Source organism: Lepisosteus platostomus, chromosome 7 (assembly GCF_059453375.1).
Source record: "Lepisosteus platostomus isolate fLepPlt1 chromosome 7, fLepPlt1.hap1, whole genome shotgun sequence".
NCBI lineage: Eukaryota > Metazoa > Chordata > Actinopteri > Semionotiformes > Lepisosteidae > Lepisosteus > Lepisosteus platostomus.
This window is the reverse complement of record NC_142617.1, coordinates 5282436-5304236: the sequence shown is the minus strand read 5'-3', so window position 1 is coordinate 5304236 and position 21801 is coordinate 5282436. Positions and strand designations below refer to the sequence as shown.

Sequence of the window (21801 nt, the reverse complement as noted above, 5' to 3'; positions counted from 1 at the left end):
CTTGTGAAAACACTTTACAAGGCTGGAGAAGGTGACGAATAAATGTACAAATCATGGAATCCTAGCGGTAACTATGACGATGATAATGAGATTCAATAGCAGAGAATAAGGAAATCATTCATTTCCGAGCAGCCTGCTGGGCTGGGCTGCGGGGGGGGGATTGGGGTGCCTGTGATGGTGGGTGGATGTTCAAGCACCGGGGGAACAGTGCAGGGCTTGTTTGATTGGGGAGATGTGGGCTGTGGGTCTTGGCAGCTTCCTGACTCTGCTGGTATGGCTCTCTCCCTCAGGTGTTCTGGGGTCACTGCATCAACGCCTTGGTCCACTCTGTGATTCTCTTCTGGTTCCCCCTCAAAGTGCTGGAGCATGGTAATTATGCCATTAGCTTAAATGTCAGAGCACGATGCAAACATGTGACCAGGGCTCCCAGCCAGTCCCAGTGCTGAAAAGCGGTGGTTCAGCTGCCTGGGTCAGACACATTTTGACTGCAGGCTTCTTTTTAACAAGTACAGTACTTCAAATTTCATTTTTTGGGGGTTCTTTCAGTTCTTACGTTTTTATACGGTTTCTTGTTTTCCTTCTGAAGTTAAGTTTGCTTTCTTACCTTGGGCACAGCTTTCCAAGAGGAAGCTGAAACATTGTTACCACTGGCCGGGAGGGGAGAATTTACAGCAGCTGAAATGATTTAAAGTCGATAGCTCAGGCCCTCAAGTCAAGAAAATAAAAACGGGGGAAAAGCATTTGCAGATACAGTCTATCATAGAGGCTGTTTGTAATGTAATTAGAAGTGATGTGCATGGATTTCACTGTGCTCTTAGGAGTGTTCTGTAGTACTTAGAAGTTAAAAGTGTTTGTTTTTTTTTTGCTCTAAACACTTTCAGAAAAGGGGGAGAAAATGAAGGGGGTGAAAAGTTTAGGTGTACTGGCTCCTTGTATCTTTAACAAATTCACTGGAACGCCTTTACTACCACTTCAGAGAGTGTAGAGAGTGTGCTTACCTAATGGAGGAATTACTGATCAATCAGCATAGGTTAGCAAACTAATGTTTTACGCTTTCAACAAATTTGGGAATACCCCAAATACAAGGTGCCCCAAACACATTTCTTATTTTGTAATTCAACGTTGCGCCCAAGTGAACGATTGCTATCATCATTCATCAAGAATAGACTGGATGTCATGCCGTGCATTTCATGACACACGATCCTTCGCTAACAAAGTGTGGAGGGTAAGACTAAAGAATCTTTACAAAGCAAATAATCCGTTAAAGCCATTGCTAAATAACAGTACAATTGCAGACATAAGCTTTGACAATGCATAAACATAATCATCATCATGGACATTCTATAATATAGCATAATTATATATATAAGCATAATAATATAGCACCTTTGATGGCCCATCATTTAAGGTACTTCATGTGATATGTGTGCATAAGGTGAGTGTCATAGCTAGGAGAGGTGTATTGTACAAATTAACCCCTACTCTTTTGCGCTGAATGCCTACTGTTGGCCCCAGAGCTATGCTCAACAGTGCCCAAATATTTGGACTTTGAGTGTTTCTCACAGAATGGCTGGATCATGTTACCTCAGCATACATGAAAGTAAAAGGGAAACAATTAACTTTGTCACTTAACCGTGTCACTTAATCCAGTGCTTTGTCTGCAGGCTCTCCTAGTGATCGCATGACTCCTGCAGCTTAACCAATTCATCAGCGTTCTTAAATTAAGTCTGTAAGATTATCTGATCTGAGCAGCTCATTCAGACCTGTGCTGGAAGGATTCTGGGGAACGTTTGTTTTTTTTTCTCTCTTTAATTGTAACAAAGTCTGCCACATTTACTTGTGGTGTGTAAGAAGATACGTGGGGAGCTAGCATTCCTTATTTGTTGGTGCAAAAAAATAGAAAGAAGCACACAATTGCTAAGGTCTGGCTTCTCTAAAGGCAGTTTTAAGCCCTCGTGGAACTCATGAGCTCTTTGCAGCAAAGTCAACATCCCTGCGTTATTCGCCTGTTTTTCATGGTAGATTTAATTCCAGCAGTTCCGACACACTCTCAGTGAGGTTCACCTAAGGGCTGTGGTTTCCTAGTCGCATGTTTGGATTGCTGAGCCTCCTCTTAAGTCCCGTGTGATTGGTATTAAGTGGGCAGTATTTATTAATTCAAACACAGAGAGACCCATTTATTGAAAACTCCAAGCAAGGGCAACTGTTTGTTGCTGGTAGGGCTCAGCCAGAGCTGAGGAAAGCTGCTTGACTTGCCGGCTCCCTCCGGCTGTGTGGGGTGGAGTTTTGTTGCCGATCCCATTCCCTTTTCTTCCTGTGTCCCCTTTTTTAAGAGAAAAGGCGTTGAAGCTTGCATCACAATTAGTACGATCTGTTTATTTAAGAGCCAAGAATTAGCTGGAGCTCAGCGCGATAACAAACCTTCCCTGATTTTTTGTTTCATGTCATGGTAAAATAATGACTTCTCAGTCTTGCTAGAACGTAAGGATGGCTACAAATTAGGCAAGGCTGTTTGGTAGTGACACAATCCTTAATGAATCTACAAGTACACAAGTCATACAGAACAGAACAGAAAAATACATAAGAGTAGAATCAGCTTAATAAAATGTACATCCATAATAAAACTAGAGCTGTTCCATTTGACTGTTGTCACTGTCTTTCCTGTCACTGTTTCAGATTCTGTCTTCAACAATGGCCGTGCTACAGATTATCTGTTTGTAGGAAACATTGTCTACACGGTAAGTCACACTATCTATCACTATCACTGAGACTTAGGCCTTTTGCTAGCATTGACAAGCGACAGGCATTTCTATAATCAGTCACCATGCAGGCACAAACCAGAGATTCAAACTTTCATGAATCTAAATGCAGTGTTAAAACGGGCTTAGTGAGTGCTAGGTATCTAAATGTGCGAGTTTTCTTTTAGATGGTTCCGTAAACATTTCGTCAAAACATCTCTGTGCCTTTTGAACACTTGGACGATAACTGAAAACCATGTGAGATAATGTACAAGACTGCCTTTGTATTGATCAGCTCTGCAGTGTGTACACACCACCCTGGTAATGAATCACTTTAAGCTTCTGTTTTGAAAGAGTTTGAGTCCCCTGTGGTAGATGGTTTAAGCAAAAGTGCAAGAGCTTGTCCATTTTGTCCACATGGCCGCACTCAAGGGTTGTTTCCTGTGTTTTCCGCAGTACGTGGTGGTGACCGTCTGCTTGAAAGCTGGCCTGGAAACCACAGCCTGGACCAGAGTGAGTGCCACCACACTTTATATTGTGTCTGCTGAACCACAGGCTCGGCCTTTCAACCCTTTTGGTCTACAAACAGCTGGCGTGCACCAGGTTAAACTGATGCCATAAATGTTTCTTTTCACTCGTTTTCTTCTCCTTTGATGGGCATTGACGGGTAGCAAAGAATGTCAATAGTTTCTATAGTGCAGTTTATCGTTGACATGACCTCAAATAGCTAGGGGTCAGTTACTCAGCGTTCTGAATGGCTTCTAGAGTATGGAGAGTCAGATTAGCTCATGCTCCAGAACTCACTTGAAGTCAAGTCATTTTAACTGAACTGCACAGGTTTCTTCTTTAATCCTGAACAGAACAGAAAGTCCCCAGCTCTGCTTAAGAACAATGCAGTCCATTAAACGTGAAATACCACAGATTCAACTAGTGTTTCAGGTCATTCCACTTGTGAGTGGATGTATGCAACCTTTCAGTTTTGAAAAATAATTTTTTAACAGGACACGGCTTTTAGCATCTTTTAAAAGTTTTAGTTTGTGTGTCTTCATTTTTTAACAAATTATTGGCTTTTGGGGATTAAAAATATGCCTATATATAAAAGCTATGACAATAGATAAGCACATGAAAATGAAAATAATAAACAGCATATTTACATTGAGTTTATCATATTACATATTTCTCTTCTGGAGGATGTGCTAGTTTCCAGTTACACTCACCGGATTACCAGAGAATCAGGCCGAGATAATCAAGCTTCTAGATCTTCAGGAATGACTCCTCACACCCTCACTCCTCCTCACTGGACTGGGGGGTGAATTTCACTTTTTGATAGCTGGTAGATTGTCTTTGACCCAGTTAACCAGAAAACATTTTCAAGCACCAAGTTTTGTACTTTTTTCATTCGTTTTATGTGAAGAAGAGTCATTCCTATTATATCAGTTATCACTGCCAGGATAAACACCCAGTGGTCCCTGTCTATTCTGCAGTTTAGCATTCATTCGAATTCTTGTCTTATCTTCATCCAAACATTTTTAAACAAAGAACAGGCACTGAGATCTCTGAATATTTTTTTTTCAATAATATTGAATATATGTTTGATTCTGTCTTCATTCACACCTTTTGTACACCTTTGAACACATTTGTACAGTATTAACTGTTACAGTGTTTTACGACAAAACAGAAGCTAACAACACCGGGGTTAGAGAATTCCCTAATGCCTATAAAATTGTCTGTTTTCGTGTTTAATTCAGCATATGAATATAGTGTTCGTCTGGTGACAACTGATTTATGAGGTGCTCTAAAATAGTTTTGTCATGAAGGTTAAAAAATCCTTATTTGAGATTTAATGGATTCTCGTCACCTCCACTGTCGGAGGGATAAAATGGCCACTCTGGGATAATAGAGATGGAAGCTGCGCTCTCAGAGCGTCTCGGTGGGAAATTCACTCTGCAGGTCACAGGGCACCCCGGAGGGAGAGGCTGTGGGGATTTGGAATCTCCTAATTGAAGTGGCTTTATTAACGAGGGCCAGCGTGGCGGCGCTCGGAGAGGATGACACGTTCCCTGCCCGTTAAGCTCCGCTCGCTGTGGGAATAACGAGCTCTTTCACAGCTCCAGCTCTGCTCCTTCCTTTAATGTGTCCCCAGTGCCTCTTACCGGGAGCCCTCTGGGGGGGAAGGGGGAGGGGGGCGCAGGGAGCTTAACAGACAGTTTAAAAAATCCTCTTCATCCATTAGAAGGAACATTCCTGCAGTGAGCTGAGCCTGCGGAGCACAGGAGCAGGGGAGGGGCGGAGAGGCAGGGCAGGTGAACACCAGTGATGGGAGAGAGCGAGCGAGCGAGGGAGGGAGGTGCAGGGGGTTGTCTCCCAGGGGACGGCATTAACACAGGCAGTCGCCCCCAGCGCGCTGCCTGCTGCTCAGCTGTCCCCAGCCGCACAACCAGGTAATGAGGCGCAGAGGCTCTTGAATTCGGCGTCGCCTTGCACAGAGGCCAGGACAGGATCCACTCTGCATTCAGATGAAACTCACTCAGACGTGAGGGCATTCTGTAGGCTGAGAGGATTTCAGAAAACGGATACAAAAGTACAGTGTATGACTGAAGTACCATGCATAAAACGTAATCTGTTAAAATAATTGCTAAATTACAGTTGCAGACAATCTTTTACACTCCAGATGGTTACTCACTCATTAATTTAATATGATATAATAATATAATAATTAAATATGATTCATTTAATATAATATTGCTTGTAATGGTGTATATACAGTATGTGTCAGTGTCAGTGTTTCCACTTCAAGTAGTAATAAAGATGGTGCAGTAAATGAGCTGGTTTATAACAGAGGCTGATGATGCTTGTAACTGCAGATGTGTGTTCCTTTGCAGTACAGACATTGTTAATAGCTCAACTGGAGCAGCTCAGCATTACCTGTGGGTTAATGCAGTTATTGGTGATCAGATTTCCCTTAAATCTGCTGGAGATCAGCCTTAAAAATCTAAGCAGCAGTTAACCCATCTTGAAGAGGCTAAGCAGGACAGTTTTTGAATGTGAGGCCTCAGTGAGAAACCAGACTGCCACTGAAAGTGGATTGTGTGCAGACCTGTAACATGAAATTTCCAAACTAATGCCCAGCTGGGTGATGGTAGACAGTGTTATACAGTAGGAGCAGCTATCCTTGTTTTTTTGAAGATTTAAAAATTGAGTCCTCCTGAGCCCTTGTGGTTGTTAAGGATTCCATGGTACCAAATTTTTCTAAATTTTTGGGAGCGCTCTTCTTCAAAATTAATCACATTAACAAAGCATTTCTCCGCTACCCCTTCACACCTTAATACAAAAAATGAAGCATTTCTTATTAATGAACTAAGAAGTAAGAAGATGTTATCTTTATAGTAGAAAGATGTTGATGTCCTCTTTGCTGAAATATCGCCCATTCTCTCATTGACAGCAGCTGTTTTGCATGAGGACCTTTTCTGATCCGACGCACTGTGTTTATGATAGACCGATACGTCGTTAAACAATAAATCAACTGAATCAAAATTAAGAGTCGGATATATTGACCATGGAGACAAGTCTGACACAAGACATAGCAGTTATTTACCATTGTATCTGCTCAATCCTATGGGAAACTCTCAAACCTCAAACAGGTACAAATTAAAACTGCATTCACTCCTGCTTTAACAATAACATGATCATAAATATTAGGGGTTACCTGAGCTCACACAGCACCCACAGAGATGGCATCCATCATACTTTTTGTGGGAGTGGAGGTGCTAACCCAGAATCATGGCTAAAGTCCAGTAAAGGCTTTCCCAGTCTAGTCCTAGATGAATTCCCCTCCCAGTTTGGTGAAGTAATTTTTTGCTTCTTTATCTTTTCAGCTGTGAAGCTAAGCCACTGATGCACCCAACTTTGTGCTGCTCTTTAACAATGAATGAAACATGTCCCCTCTTACTTGTAAATGAAGCCCTTTTGGGATCTGGCTGGATGAAAGGTTCTTGACAGAATGCCAAGAATCATTATTTTCTCATTTGTGCAGCTCTGGTTTAACACAGTCCCCCTTTCTGATTTCAAAATCCTCTCCTGGGTAACCCCCAGCACTGTGGATTTATACAGAAACCCCCCCTGAAATATCACTTTCATTGTTTCATTATCGTCAGGTTTAACAAGGCTCAGCGTGTTCATCACTGTCCAGTAATTAATTGTGCCTCAAAATGAAAGGGGTGAAAAAATGAATTATCTGAGAAAGAGCCCTGAATCCCTGCTGATACTCAGGCAGAGGAAGCAGCTCACTCTTTGTTGTGGTCAGCAGGGGAAAGCGAGGAGGGGAAAAGGGAACTTCAAGTTAAACTTTAAATTTAATTGGAAATTTTTCTGTCTCCATTTTCTTCATCTCAGGTCTTAATGAGCAGCTAATTAATGTTAATTTAAACTGTTGACACAGAAGTCCTAATGAAAAAAGAAATGCTTTTGTAGCAGCAGTGGATTGGAGGTACCCTGAGAGCTGGGGAAGTTTTATGAGCTAGAGACTGCATTTCTGCACAGCCTGTCAGTGTCTGCCTACATTTACTCCAGATGCTGGGGAACTGAGACACCCTCCCAGAGGTGATGTTGAGCTGCAGGTTTAAAGTTATACCCATCGAAAAATGGTCGGTTTCTGCAATCTTTTTTCAGCACTCTGCATGCACTCATCTGCACTAGAATCTAGAGGTACTTAGAGGGGTTTGTGTTAGATTAAGGATGATCCACGGGTTAAAATGGGACACCTGCCTTTGTTGGGTGTGGGAGCTGCTTCGTAGCTTTTTTCATTTCCCTGGATGTATAGAGGGGAAGGATCTCCTTCGCATCTTTTTCAGTCTGCAGAAAATTGTACAGTTGCCTCATTTGAGGGGAAAATGGGACCCAAGGTCACTCAGCATGCAATGTTCAAAGTGTCAAGAGGGAGAACAAGTAGTTCAGGTGGGCAGCTGTGTCAGCGCGGGTAGGCTGCAAAGGAACAAATAATAGGTTTATTCCATGCAGAAAAGAGAAGAACGAAAACACAGCGTTTCGGCTGTGGAGCCTTCTTCGGGAGTTAGAAAGATAGGGCAGTGAGCAAAGAAAATATAGCGTGGGAAAACAGAAGCCAGGAGAGAGGAGGAGGCAGGAGGAGGGGAGAGGCGGAGTGGCCAATCAAGTGGTGCGAGGTCGAGAGAGGTGAGGAGAGGTGTGAAAAAAAACCTACAAACCAATAGAGAGAACAAATCTGTCGTTAAGGAGTTTAAGAAACCCTACTTTGAGAACGCAGACAGGAAGATCGGTGTGATCATGGCCGTCAGAGGTGAAATGAGAAACTATGGGTTTGGGGAAATCTTATCTTCACAGCCCTAACATGTTCTCTGAATCAAAGAGTGAAAACGAGTGAACTGTGAACTTCCAGCGTTTGCAGTCGCATCCCTCTCTTCCTGCCTTCACTTCGCCCTCTCTGCTTCCCTGCAGTTTAGCCACCTGGCTGTGTGGGGCAGCATGCTGCTGTGGATGGTGTTCTTCGCGGTCTATTCTGCCATCTGGCCCGCCATTCCCATTGCTCCGGACATGCTCGGACAGGTCAGTCCTTCCTCCGAAACATTCTGGGCAAAGCATTCCCGAAAAGGAACACTGTTGCTGTCTGTCTGTCTATCCAGCCTGCTAGCCAAAGACTTTCAGGTTGCCCTACTCATATTGTTGTTGGCTCAACTAGCAATCCACCTATTTATGTCTGTCCCTTTGTACAGCGTATCTAGCTAGTTTTAAATAGTACAGGTTTGCTGATTCTACCAGCAAGCAGTAATGGACAAAGTTCCTTAAAAAAGCAATCCATTTCAGATACAAGTTACTTGGGTAAGGGATGAGTTTTAAAAATGAACAAAAAGAGGGCTGGAAATAATGTTAAAAAGTTAGTTACAGATATCTTTGTGTGTACAGCTACATTGTAAAGTAACACATCAGCTCTTAAAAGCAATTTCTCTTAACATCTTATTAATTTACAATAGTATCTGTAACTGTAATGCATTATGCTTTAAAAGAAACTTTCCATAACACTGCCAGCAAGGCATGTGAAAATACATTTTCTGAAAGACTGAGCCTTTTTTTAATGTTACTAAAGCACCAATGTTGCATTTAATTGAAATTTCTTCCTGAAATCGGGAAGCTGCTGTGAGATAAATTTTTCCAAGATTTCCAGTGTTTGTACTGGCTGTGCGTCCTGTTTCTGAAGGGCTTCTCTGAACCAGGAGAGAGAGAGAGAGCAGAGGGAGGGGTGGGAGGAGAGAGATTGACAGCTGTGGGCTGCGATCACCTGTTCACACACTGGCAGGGGGAGCCTGCTGCCCTACTTTCAGCCAGCGCTGTGCCCCCGGTGTGCTCTGGGAAAGCAGACTCCAGGAGGGAGGGGCACATGCTCCCTGCTCCAGCCAGCTGCACTCATTAGCCTGGATTTGCTCTTAGTTTGATTTCTGTTCTTCTCAAGTTCGTTGTTTTATATTATAAGTGCAGGCCTGGGTGGTCCACTGGTTAAGATTAAAGGTTTCTTATCAAGCATTCTCTGAGCCTAAACCATACTGTACCTCTCTCAGCAGCACTCTCAGAACAGTACTGAACCTCTTTCTGTTCTTGCAAAAGTAAAATCAAGCTTCACTTCGGCAGTGCCACATAGATCACTACACCTGTCTTTTTAAACTTTATCATTGTGGTTGCTCCTCTTGGTAAGTTTTCCCGAGATATCACTCATCGAGCAAACCATTTCCCTGTTTAAATATTGCTCTTCACAGGTGCTGCTTTTCTTAATCTTTAAATTTCTTTGATTTTGCTTAACAGACATCAAGTTAATAAAGGAAAGGAGGCTATTTAGCTCACTCGTTTTGATCCCGGTAGCTCCGTGATCCTGTCATTTGTTAAAGGATACCACAGACTCAACTTCAACTTCAAACCCCTGCTGTGTCCGGGGGTTTGTTTCCAACCTCCTACAATCTTCTGATCTTGTCAGAAGTCAGAAGCTAAGCAAGGCAGGGCCAGGTCAGTATTGGGATGAGAGACCAGGTTGCCACTGGGAGTGGTGGTGGATCAGTAGGTGGCACTCTTCCCCCTGGACCAGAATTTCCAAATCACTGTCTCAGAGTGGTGACCGTGGACATGTGCTGCCGTCGGTGTGGTCCTTCAGAAAAGGTCCTGACTACATGATATTTAAAAAACCTTTCATATGAATAGCTTTAATGAAAAATGACAATGTGCTTTGCTTAGCTAATGTCTTTCTTTACCTTCTATACAGTAGTTGAGATTTAGCTGTGGAAGGTTTAGACATGAATCTGAATTTTCCGCTGAATAAGAAGAAAGACAAACTTTCCATTTCCCAGCAGGAGGAGTAGTCAGCGGTTTACTTGTAGCTGAAATGAATTCAGCACTGTCTAATGTCTGCATCGTGTGAGGGACACATCGGTCACTCAGTCCCTGGTGTCTCTGCTATCGTGTGGCACGGTGTGCCGGGGGTCATCTTCATTGCTGCTTCCCTCGTGATTTATGGGGGGGCTGACTGGGCACCTGGCCTGAGTTCCCTGTCATTGGTGAGGATGGCTGTTGACAGAGCCGTGAGCAGCTGCTGACAGCTTCCCCAGTGTCCCAGAAATGGCAGCCCTGGCCTGACCACTGGGTGCTGTTGCTAGAAGACGCCCTGGTGCCAGGATGATTTATACCTCAGCAGCCAACTCTCCTTCCCTGGGAGGCCACGTAACTGAGCTGGGCAGAAAGAAGTGCCCTACACCTGCCCCTCGCCCACCCCCCCGTCTCTTTATGGCTTGTTTAGGAAGCTTGGTGGTTGTTTACTCAGGGAGAGAGGGTTGTTTGCATGTCACTTACAGCTGACATGTATAGGAGCACATGACACCCAGGGGCCCCTGGTGTGGGGTGAGAGGGACAGTGGAGAGAGGGGGGATCTCTGTGAGACGGTGTCAGGAAAACACACCAGCTCTCTCGGCACAACATCCTCGGGCTATCCCTAATCACACTCCCCAGGCTGTGCGCAAGGTGCAGGCAGGCCATGAGGTCCCCAGGCAGTTCCCATTGTGCGGTGATGGACAGGGCTGTGTCAGAGAGGGGGCTCTAATTGTGGCGCACAGCCAGGCCCGCGGGCTGGCGGGCAGCACAAGTGGTGGAGAGGGGAGAGAGAGATAAATAAGGACACAGAGAGACAGACGAGCTGCCACAGTGAGCCTGCGGACGACACTAGCTGAGCTCAATTACCCTCATTAATTCAATTTGTGTCAGGAATGTGTGCAAATAAATCCTGCCAGCTGCCGGGGCTCCCATTTCTCCGGGGCTCCGGCAGGAATGCAGGGGCCGAGAGATAGCCTGCCCCTTCCCTCTCCCCATCGCTCCCTCTCCCTCTATCTCTCTATCTGTCTTCCTCTCGTTTGCTCCTATCTTCAGAGAAAGCTGCAGGCTGTGCAGATGCTTTTAGTTTGTTTTGTTTTTCTGGTGTTTTTGTTCTAGTGGAGACACAGATGTGCTGCAAACAAAAGTCAAAGTCATCCTTTAAACCTTCCTGATGTTTTGTGAAACAATTCAGTCTTAGAGCCGTGCAAATGTCATGCCTGATTAGTGGGTAGTGCATGGGGCTTAAAGGAAAAATAAAATCATTTGGGAACACACTTCCTTACATTTCATGTAAAGTTTTAATCAAGAATTGTTCTTGTTGTTGTCATGTTTGTCATTCATAATATTGTAACGCTTACGGCCGACAGGCACTGTGTAAGAGCCGGCGTACCAGAGCAGGTGACGTCACCGCCCTTCCCTGTGATAGCAGAACTACAGCTACTGGGCTGGGGAGAGATCTCTCTTTGGCTCACCAGGCTGGGTCACTGCAGAGTGACGCGGGAGTCCCGGGTTCGAGCCCCCGACGGTGGGGGGCCGACCTAATGCGGCAAGGGCGCCCGCCTGAGCCCCCGTTGCGTTACAATATGTATTCATTAATAACTAATTTATTGTCACCTAGCATGTGCAAACAAGTATATTTTCATACATCTGTGCATACTGTAAAAGTAGCACATGTACTGTAGCAGATGTAAGCTTTTTCTCCCTCTTCTTCCATGGGAATCCTGCTGTACCTGTAAACGCAACCCTGCTGTGTGTGCTGCTCCGAGCTCTTTACTTGTATTTATATTGCAATAAATCCCTCAGTCAAGTGCAGTTTATACAGCTATTCCACTGACAGTCTAAGACATGTACACAGCAGGCAGGGTTTCCGTTTGCCTACCTGTAGATCTGCATTAAACGTTTTCAGCGGTTCTGTTGTATCCCTCCTAATCTGTGTGTTACAGGAGAGCAGCAGATGTGGCTGAGCATCAGGTTAGAGCAGCTGGATTAAAAGTATGACAGTTGCATTAACAGAGACTAAGAGAGTGCAGCCAGGTGTAAAAAGGGGTTTACATCTGCTTGTGGGGGGAGGGTGGCATTGGAAACCCCACGAATCTCCTCCAGGAAGAATCCTCCTTCCAGCCGGGTTCCTTAATCTCAGTGCTTAAACCCGCCATACCCCTGGGCAAGAGCACTGAGAGCTCTCACTTGGACCCTTGAGAGCTAATTGAAAAAGCCCTGCTCTGATGTTATCTCAGCTCAGCCTGCTTAGGGGGTCTGTAGTGCAATGTGTGTGTGTCAGTTCTCCATTGTATTAGTAATATTTTCCTAGTCAGCCAAACCATGTTGACCTTGTTATAGGATATACTCTATATTCTAACATGTTACCTCACTCCACCAAATTTTTTATTCATTTTCATCATCTTCAGTGTATAAATGCTAATGCTTGTATGTATCTGAACTTTGCAAAGCTTTCAGGAGATTTCATTGCTGGTGTTCATTTGTAAAGCCAATATAACCTGTGTTCACCAGTTTCTTCTTGATTTGTATATCGCTTTCTTCTGTGTTTTTTAAAAGAAAAACTGTACATTTCCCTAAGTAGGTTCCTGGAATCATGGAATCGTCAACAACGCCGAGGAAACTGAAACGTTTCCCTCTCAGTTTCCACGGCTGTGACCTGTGCGTCCTTCCTTAGTGAACATTTACTGCTTTGTACAGAAAGAAAAGCCCTTTTCCTCCAGTGTTAAACACCTGCCAGCTCTCTGTCTTTTTCAATTCCGTAATCCGTACGTTTCTACACTCTATTCTTGCAGAAAATGAGCTGATTTTTGCAATTTTATTATGGTGCGTGTTCTCCAGAGGATCCCCAGTACGGCGTTCCGCTCGTTAGCATAGCCGCGGAGAGCCATCTCTCTAATTACCGCTGCAGGGTCGCCGGGACCCAGGCTGTCGGCTTCATTAAAACCCCTGTGCCATGGGACTCACCCTGCCAAAATTAACATCTCACTGACCCCCCTTTTCACTCCTGTCGCAGGGCAGGCAGATAGGAGCTTGGCAGAAGAAGGAAGAGGTCTTTAAAAAAGAGGGAGAGAAGATGCTAATTGTCAAGGCCTGGTCAGGAGCAGCATGCTTTGTGTGCTTCACAAAGGCACTAATGTTTCCCTCAGCATGTGGGTAAATCTGCTAAAGGCCCATCTCCTTCTCTTTTGTGAAGTGTCAGGCTAGGAGAGACAGCAGAAAAAAAGGAGCCTTGGGCAAAGACTCTCGTTGGCCAGCCGACCCACAGATGCTGGGTGATCAGAAAAGTGTCTTAAAACAAACGACAAATTTAATTATGGCTGACAATATCCCTGAGAACCAGGACCCTGAGAATGAATCCAGGTGTGCAAGCTTTCAGATTCACAGTGCCTAGGAAAACCAGCAGGACAGGTACTTATATTTCTGGAGGAGTCCTCCAGAGAACTAAAGTAGTTTTTCAGTAAGAGGAGCAGCTTGAAGATTGAAGAGACAGATGTGTGATAATCTCCAATTGGTGCATGACCAGCTTCCTGACCTTCAGGGCACTGACTACAGGAATTATCTGTCTTTAGCTTACTGATCTGTCCAAGTTATCATGTGGTGGAGGGAGCAGGCAGGTTGCAGAGTCTCTGTATAAACAGATGTATCAAAGTCCAGTCCTTCTTCCTGCAAATTAACCATGAGCTCATCCAGGAGGATGCCGGTGCCTTATGGTGTGGGGTGGCTGATGTAGCACTTTGTGGTTCTGGGCTGATGAATTCCATTTGACATAAAGTATTAAGATGTATCAAATTATATAACTTGCTCTGTTCTAACCTGAGCTAATTAAGGAACTGCTCTCATCAACTGGGCATCCATAATAGATGAAAAACCAAGTTCTAGTCTGTGGCTGGGTGTGTGGAGAAAGTAGTAGGAAGGACATTTCAGCTACTGTTTTAAAAAAAATCCAGTCTAATTAAAAATGCAATCGTACCAATTTCCAGTGCTTAGTTATTACAATATAGTATTGTGATGTTAAAGGAATAATATTCACATATACAGACTGATATATCCCTTTATTTGAAAGAAACCTTGGAAAACTGATCTATCCCCCCTTTTTAAGAAGGGAGTCTGGCAATTAGTTAAAAGGTACATCTAGAAAGCTGTTTATTCCTAAGCTCAGCCACCGTTTAAAAGAAACCCAAAGCCATCACTCTCTTACCACATTGTGAATATTTAACTCTTACTAGTTTAGGTTTTTAGAAACTTGGAGCAATATCTGAAGCTAAGTCAGACATCTTTGAAAGTGGTCCTTGTGAAGTTTTGATTGCTCTGAATGCTGAAAACCTGTCACGGGATGTGTTGGGAATGAAAAGCCAATGAGAGGATAGTGGGCTGTCACTCAACGCGTGTGAGCAGAGCTTATCGGGTCTCTGCCAATCTGAGACAGAGCCCTAAATCCTGGCTGCTCCCATGTACGTCCATATAGGAACACCAGAAAGGTTACAAACAAGAGGAAGCCATTCAGCCCATTAGAAGTAGTAGTTAGTAGTGAATTAATCAGAGGATCTCATCCTGCAGTTTCTTCAAAGAAACCCGGGCATCTGTTTCAGCAACATGGCTGGGTAGCTTGATCCAGACTGCAAAATGCTGTGGTGTAAAGGAGCTGTTCTCAGTTTTAAATGCACTTCCTCGTATTTCCTACCTGTGTCGTCTGTCCAGGCATGTGGAGAGTTTATTATTGGAGAGAGCCCTATCGCTTATGTAGCTTTTTATTGTATATCCGGTCCAGTAAAATGTGCTGCCATTGTGGCAGGATAAAAAGCTAAAATGAGACGGAAGAACTTGCGCCGCGCCCTGTTCCTGCTGGACAGGTGGCAACTGTTTGCAGGGAATTGGGGGTAGTCAGGTTTGAGACCTTCCCCTCTAGTCTGTCCTTAGTCCAGGCTTGGATGATGCAGTGTTTGCCCTGTGCTACTCCTCTCCCTGCTCTGTGCCAGCACTCTTTCCCACAGCTGGCCAGGACCCGGACCCACAGCAGGTGTGGGGGATTATTGAGTGGGCCCAGTGGGGGGAGAAGCCATCCTTGAAGATCTCCCTGCCATAACCCTCAGCTGTCAGTACACTATGAATAGCATGAACATGGACCGTGTGCAACACGTTGAGCGACATTCAGGTTTCACTGATGGCACCAAGTTCCATTTGGAAGCAATGGCGGAAAAACACTTGTTGCAATTGAGAGCAGAAGTCGGATAGGCTAGGCTACAGATTTCTTTCTGAGTAAGTCAGCGGTTATGGAGTAAAAAAAAAATTGCTTATGCTTCCTGAGTACTGTTTACATGTCTTACTGCTTCTAGGAAACTGAAATATTGAAATGAGTTCAATATTGAAATGTTGAACTAGAAGCTTCTTCGGTGCACCATCATTGCGCATTTCAGTTGCCTTCAAGCAGCTGTAGTAGTCTGTAAATCAGGGCTACAGCCACTGTTAATAGCAGACCCTGTTGGCCATTGAACACTTGCAGCAAGAGGAAAGAGAAAAAGGAGATTCATCTCTGTACACACACTCACAAGACACCTAAGTGGTGAAGGAGTAAGAGGCTATAACTCATTTTCCTCTGATTCTTTCCAGGCACAGGTCCTCTCTACGTCAGCAGTGCCCCTGGACAGTAATATCGAAAGAATCACTCAATCATCACAGCCTGCAGACAGTATTGTCAAGAACTGGACTCCATAAACATGGAGGCAGACAGCAGAGGCCCTGTGTGTAGAGCACACATCCATTTCAGTAAAAAACCAAGAGGGAGCAAGAACCAAATCTGAAAAAATAGCTAAAAATACCGTAGTGCAAAGTATAAAAATAGCCAAAGCCATTTACATTTCTCCAGGTATTTCTGTATTTATTTTTCTGTCTACTTCTGTGGGGACCAAGGCTGGAAATGGGCAAGGCTCTCTCAGCACAGACGCAGGCATTCAGCATTAAGTGGTGCAGGATGATGGAGCCTGGGCAGATACGCGGCTCTCCCGAGACAGGCTCGCGGGCTGTGACGTCAGCCACTGGTGCGCCCCTGCCCTGTGTGTGATGCTTCGCTCCCTGTCTCCCCGGGCCTGCTCCATTACTGCCTCGGGGTCTCTGCTGTCAGGGTCCAGCCCGGGCGTTTGATTGAAGTGGTTAAATGTGGATCTGTGGGGCCCAGTGGCCAGAAGCGGTCAGTCTTGTGCGGAGGCCTGGTGCCAATGCCCTGGTCTATTTTCGTCCAGCCAAGGGGGAGAGCCCAGATAGCCCAATCTGTTTTAGAAAGCTTTTTAATTCTCCCACGGATTCTCGTGTGCCCTTTGATAATATTTCATCTTCTATTACTCCTCCGTCATTCTGCTGCCCTCCTCCTCACTGGGCAGCTGGGTCTGTCTGGAGCTGGGGGGCACGAACCAGTCATGACATCCCTTCCTCTTCGTTTTTCACAGCTTCACTCACCAGAAAGGAACTACACACTGCTGGCCTGGCACTGCTGTTTCTGACAGAGCATGGCCCCAGTCCGCCTGGGTCTGTGTAGCCCCTTCACCGATCACATGGAGAAACAATATAAGAGCCTTTTGAATTAGATAGGGCCCCTTCCCCTTTTCTTGCCAATAATCAATATAATTGGCTTCCAATAAAAAGAGGCACTAAAGAAGCAACTAACACTTCAGTTACTGAGGTGATGTTCTTATCAGACTTTTTACTAAGAAAACTGTCAGTTTTCATTTTTCCTATGACAGTTGATTTCAGTGTCCTATGATTTTGTTTTTTATAAAAAAACAACAATTGCAACAATTGTCGCTGTCCTATGGGCAGTGAGCAGTATCGTGTTGATAGAAGGAGTAGGGGCAGAGCAATACAGTGGCTAACAGGCGCAAGAGTATGTTTAAATTTTTTTTTAATTAAATATATTTATAGAAATCATGCTTTTCTTCTGCAGTGGTCGTCATTTAGTAATTCACTTCCATCCTTTGTACTTCCTAAATATCCTTCTGCATAATACATGCAAACAAAGTAATGATCAATTCTTTTCATTATCGGTACCCATGGGGGCTGCAGGCTTGTGGATGCAATATTGTTTCTGACTGACACAGATATAATTGTCAGGAGGTGTTGTTACAGCTCACAATTTATTCTGCATATTAAACTCGCATTCCATATTTTGCATATCCTTATGCATATTACATATCCAGCCAATGTAAGTACAGACTGCTGCACGACTGCATCTTCTGTACTTCATGAACAGGTGTTACACAAATCAATTGTTTTAATCTCCAAGTTTGGTTGTTTGTTGAAAGGATGGGCTTCTCTTCCCACATTTCTGTAGCAATCATGATTGCACCAGTAGTCCAGGATTAAGCTGGTGGAACAGCACTCTAACTGAGCACATGATATTACCAAGGACACACAAAAGCTGAGGGAGCTGGTTGGCGACCTTTGCAGTTCAGCTCCATGTTTCTAGTCTGCTCTCTGATGCTCTGGGTGGCAGAAGAACAATTTTGCAGCTTGAAATCGAGAGGCACAGCAGTGTTCAAGAGTTGAGGCCTGGTTGACGTGTTTGTGACAGGTGTCTGCTTTTGGTAAAAATAGATTTATTGGTGCACTTAACATTACATTTTGGAATGTAATGCTATTGAGGGATTCTTTTTCATTTGTTTTGTTTAGTTTAAAAAAAATCTTTAAAGGCTGCAAATGAATGGAGAGATATACAATATGATAGATCATGGGGTGGTCTGATAACAGTGTACTTACTTTAATTTTAAAAATGGTTTGGCCAAGCACGTATCTAAATATAGTTTTGTTGTAGTTTTCTATGGTAGACAAATACATTGTCAAATTATTAGGTAGTCATACAGCAGGACAAAAAATAATCTCTCATATAGACCAATAGAAAGGCGTACAGTGAAGGATTAACACTACTGCTCTGTGGGAGGTAGTATCACAGCTCTGCTGTGAGTGTGTGAGCACATCAGCTCCTCTTGATGTGGTGCCAGGCCTGCCTGTAATTTAACATCTCCCAGCTGCCCCCACATCCCAGGACACCTGCCTCATGAGGAACACTGCATCCACACCCTGGCTCCATTGAGTCTCCTCCACAAGCCACCCCTCCCCTCCCACAAACCCAGCGCCCGGACTCCTCTACAAATCACTGCCAGACATTTAAAAAGGTCTTTCTGCGATGTGAACTGAAATTTTATAATATTCACGTGTCGGCAGTTTTGGAGATTGTAACCAACAGGCAGCAATGCAAGATACTCTTATCATTTTCCTTGTCGGAAGAGCAGCATCTTTACTGAAAAAGTCACTTTTTTGTGCAGAGTATGAGACTCCCAGGAAACTGCTGTACATCCCACTTTCTCTGTGCTGCAGGCTGGAATGGTGATGAAGTGCTGGAGCTTCTGGCTGGGGCTGCTCCTCGTCCCCATGGTGTGCCTGCTGAAAGATGTGGCATGGAGAGCGTGAGTACCTGCCCCCAGGAGGAGTCCTGACCGACTGACCACGCAGCGATCCCACATCCACACTGTCCTAGCCTGGGAGGGTCTGTCTGTCGGCTTCCCGGCACAAACTGTTATGAACTGTTATCATTTCTTGACATACGCAGGTTAATGTTCACGGGAACCTAGGAAATTCGGTCACTCTCAAATTCACTTACAAAGCCTTATGCACCAGGACAAAATACGTTGTTCTTGCTAATTTTATTTTTTTTAAGTGGAAATATTTCCTGCCTCCATGATCTACCAAATCCCTCTGAAATCTGTGGGCTTCTTTGGGGGCTAAGGGTTGGTTTGTGGAAGTTGTACAGAAGTTGTACCCCTGCGTACATGTTTTGTGGGTGACCCCTGAACTCTGACCTCTGGCTTCTGGTTGCCTGCAGGGGCAGGCACACGTACAGGAAGTCCCTTCTGGAGGAGGTGCAGGAGCTGGAGGCGCAAGCCCAGGACCCAGGGGCAGCTGTGCTTCGGGACACCAACGGACGCAGGTGAGCCAGAGGAACGGCCTGCGCAGTCCTAGAGATGACGGTGTAGATGGTGACCCGTTCATCCGTGGAGTCAGGAGTCCTTGTAGACATGTGTAAAGACAATAGTCTACAGGAGGCAGGAACCTATTACCTGGAAAAACTCTCCTCCGGCAAAAGACAAAGCTAAAAATAGCTTAATTGAAGTGATTCCTCTGTTCTAAAACATTCAAGAAGGTGTAGATGTATTTTTGGGGAAACAGACGCTGCCAGTAGGCAGTGACCTCTAACACTCCCCTCATCCCGCACTGTATCCCTTTTCCCTTCGTGGTGCGAAACAATGCTGGGCATGCTAAACTGAGTGAATGAAGTCTTACACAGGCCCTCTTATCCCGGCCAGTGACTTCTTCATATTTTCCACTAGCCCAAGTCATCACACGGTCAACCAGCTATCCACTGCCACTGCGCGCCTCCCATCAGCCTGACCGTGAGAACGGCCTAAAGAGAAACTAAAGGGTCTGATGAGGCAGAGGAGCGAATCACCTCCACTGCTGTTAGCCTGTTAGCTGTTAGCGGGACTGGAACAACACTGGAATACCACTAGAACACGCTGAGACGAACTGATACCGCTCAGGTAGCCTGCAAATTCCAGGTCCAGGTCTTTTCAGTGATATTCATTAATCCTACTGCTCTCGCTGGGATGCTTGTTTATCAGGACGAAAGTCTCTTTTTCGTTCTCCTGACCCTAAATTGCCACGGCAGGGTAAGCAGCACCTTTCCTACGGTATTTCGAACAAGAAGGAGCCCGGGAAGGTGCAGGTTTCCGGCCTGTAGGTTTGGCGTTTGCAGTATAAACCTGTTGGTGGGGGGGCTGCATGGAGGAAAAACCCGTCCATGCGTAGCGTTGCTCTGTCTCTCAAAGTCAGGACTTCAGGGATACTTCCGCCCGGTCCACAAGGCCTTGGGGACCCTCTGCCCTTTGCCCCGGTGCTCCTGTCCATGAGCAGACAAGCAGCAGCTGGGGGAGAGACCGGTGTTTTCTTTAGTTAGAGCAGCACTGCAGGACTTCCTCTGGGATCGCTGGGCCCTCCCTGAGCATGCAGGCACACAGGCAGCCACTGCCAGTAGCCAGTGACCTCTAACACTCCCCTCACCCCCCACTGCAAGAGGCACACATCCGTGCTCTTGTCCGTGTTGATCTTTCAAACCGCTTAAAAACATATTAAGACCATGTTAAACTAACAAGGCCAACTGGATGAAAGCAGTCGAGATTTTCTCCCTCATCAATTCTTTTACAGCCTCCCCAATGAAGTCCTTTCTTAATTATTTAATTATATTGGTGTTGATTTAGGTTTCAAAGTTTTGCACTTTATCACATTACAAATCTTAAAAAATGCAAGTGTTAACAGTAAGTGTTAAATTGAATTGAAATTAAATGTGTCAGTTCAAATAATTCTTACTATATCTGATTCACGGTTATTGATTCTGCTGTTATAGAGGGCGTGTTTTGTACTACTGTCTGCTTTATTCTTGTCACTTACAGCAACACTGCAGCTAGAGAAACTGTATGTGTTCTGCAGATCATCTTAAAAACCTCAGACATCTGTGAACAGTTGCTGGAAATTATTTGAACAAATTTGTGTCAGCCCTGTTTATTCAGAGACCCAAACCTATGGCAAGCTCTTCTGCAAGTTTGGGTAAATAATTAAGGACCTGATTTTCCAAAGTTTGTAAGGCCTTAACAAATGTGTACAGAAATCAAACTTCAAAAATTAAAGTTACATTTTCTAAAATGAATTGGGACAGGTATAAACAGAAACAGTACAGTATAAATAAACATTGTTTATCTTAAAGGAACAGTATAAATATTGTCATAACCAGGGAAGCTTACCCAAAATTATTTTCTTCCTAATTGGAAAGTCTATTACAAGCCTGTTCAAGGGGAATTTAAATGTTTTGGAAGTAAACATTGGCGTAAGTTGATTGAAATTAGTTTGACATGATTTAAAAATGTTCACTTCCTCCTTTTATTTTTATCTTTTCACAGACCGCAGTCAAATCATGTATGCCTGCCTGTCAATGTGTTTCCTAGCTGCATTAAGTCTAAACATGCGTAAAGTTACTACATGTGCCCTACACACTGCCTCGCTGATATCGCACTAATATTCTGTGAACATTTTCAGGAAAATGAGCAGTGTTTCCTAGAATATAAAAAAGTGCATGTACACACAAGGGGGAGACTGAGGCAGAAAGAGAGGTACAGGTATTGGTTGATTTTTGATGTGTCTGGTTTGAACTCTGACCCCTCCTGGGAGGTTGAAGTGCTGTTTTTTTCACCACCCATTACATCGTTCTTTGTATTTGGTTTCTTTTTTTTTTTCTTTCTCATTGCCATCTCTTTCTTTCCGTCCACATTCCTCCGCGCAGAACGCCTTGAGTGATGACGTGCTTGCGTGGAGATCACGTAAGAAGCGCAGGCTGAAACGCACCCCAACCCCGACCCCCACACTCGCACGCCAGCTCCCTCTTGGCACAGTGCTGTTTTCCTCCTGTTTCTAATTGGTCCCAGGTACCCTGGGTGGTCCTCCATCTGTGAAGCAGATAGAAGACGGCAGCGAGCGTATCCACTACAGCTTGTGGTTCTGTGGTTGTGTCGTGCTGTGGTTGGTGGTGTGTTGTCGTTATCTTGCGTTATGTTGTGCTGTGTACCTCAGAAGACCTGTGACCTGTGTG

The 21801-nt window shown here is 44.6% G+C and overlaps 1 protein-coding gene across 6 annotated transcripts in view; it reads left to right on the top strand.

The window, feature by feature from the left end:
* Positions 1-21801, top strand: part of atp8a2 (ATPase phospholipid transporting 8A2) — a 117502-nt gene that overhangs the window by 88554 nt on the left and 7147 nt on the right. For 5 of the 6 annotated variants that reach the window (XM_088638787.1, XM_088638789.1, XM_088638790.1 and 2 more), the window contains 6 exons: positions 291-369; positions 2677-2738; positions 3195-3251; positions 8211-8318; positions 18483-18571; positions 18988-19092. In XM_088638787.1, coding sequence (XP_088494913.1) covers positions 291-369; positions 2677-2738; positions 3195-3251; positions 8211-8318; positions 18483-18571; positions 18988-19092 — 500 coding nt within the window. Of the gene's footprint in view, positions 1-290; positions 370-2676; positions 2739-3194; positions 3252-8210; positions 8319-18482; positions 18572-18987; positions 19093-21495; positions 21533-21801 lie in introns of all 6 variants that reach the window. The other variant, XM_088638788.1, reaches the window with a different exon arrangement.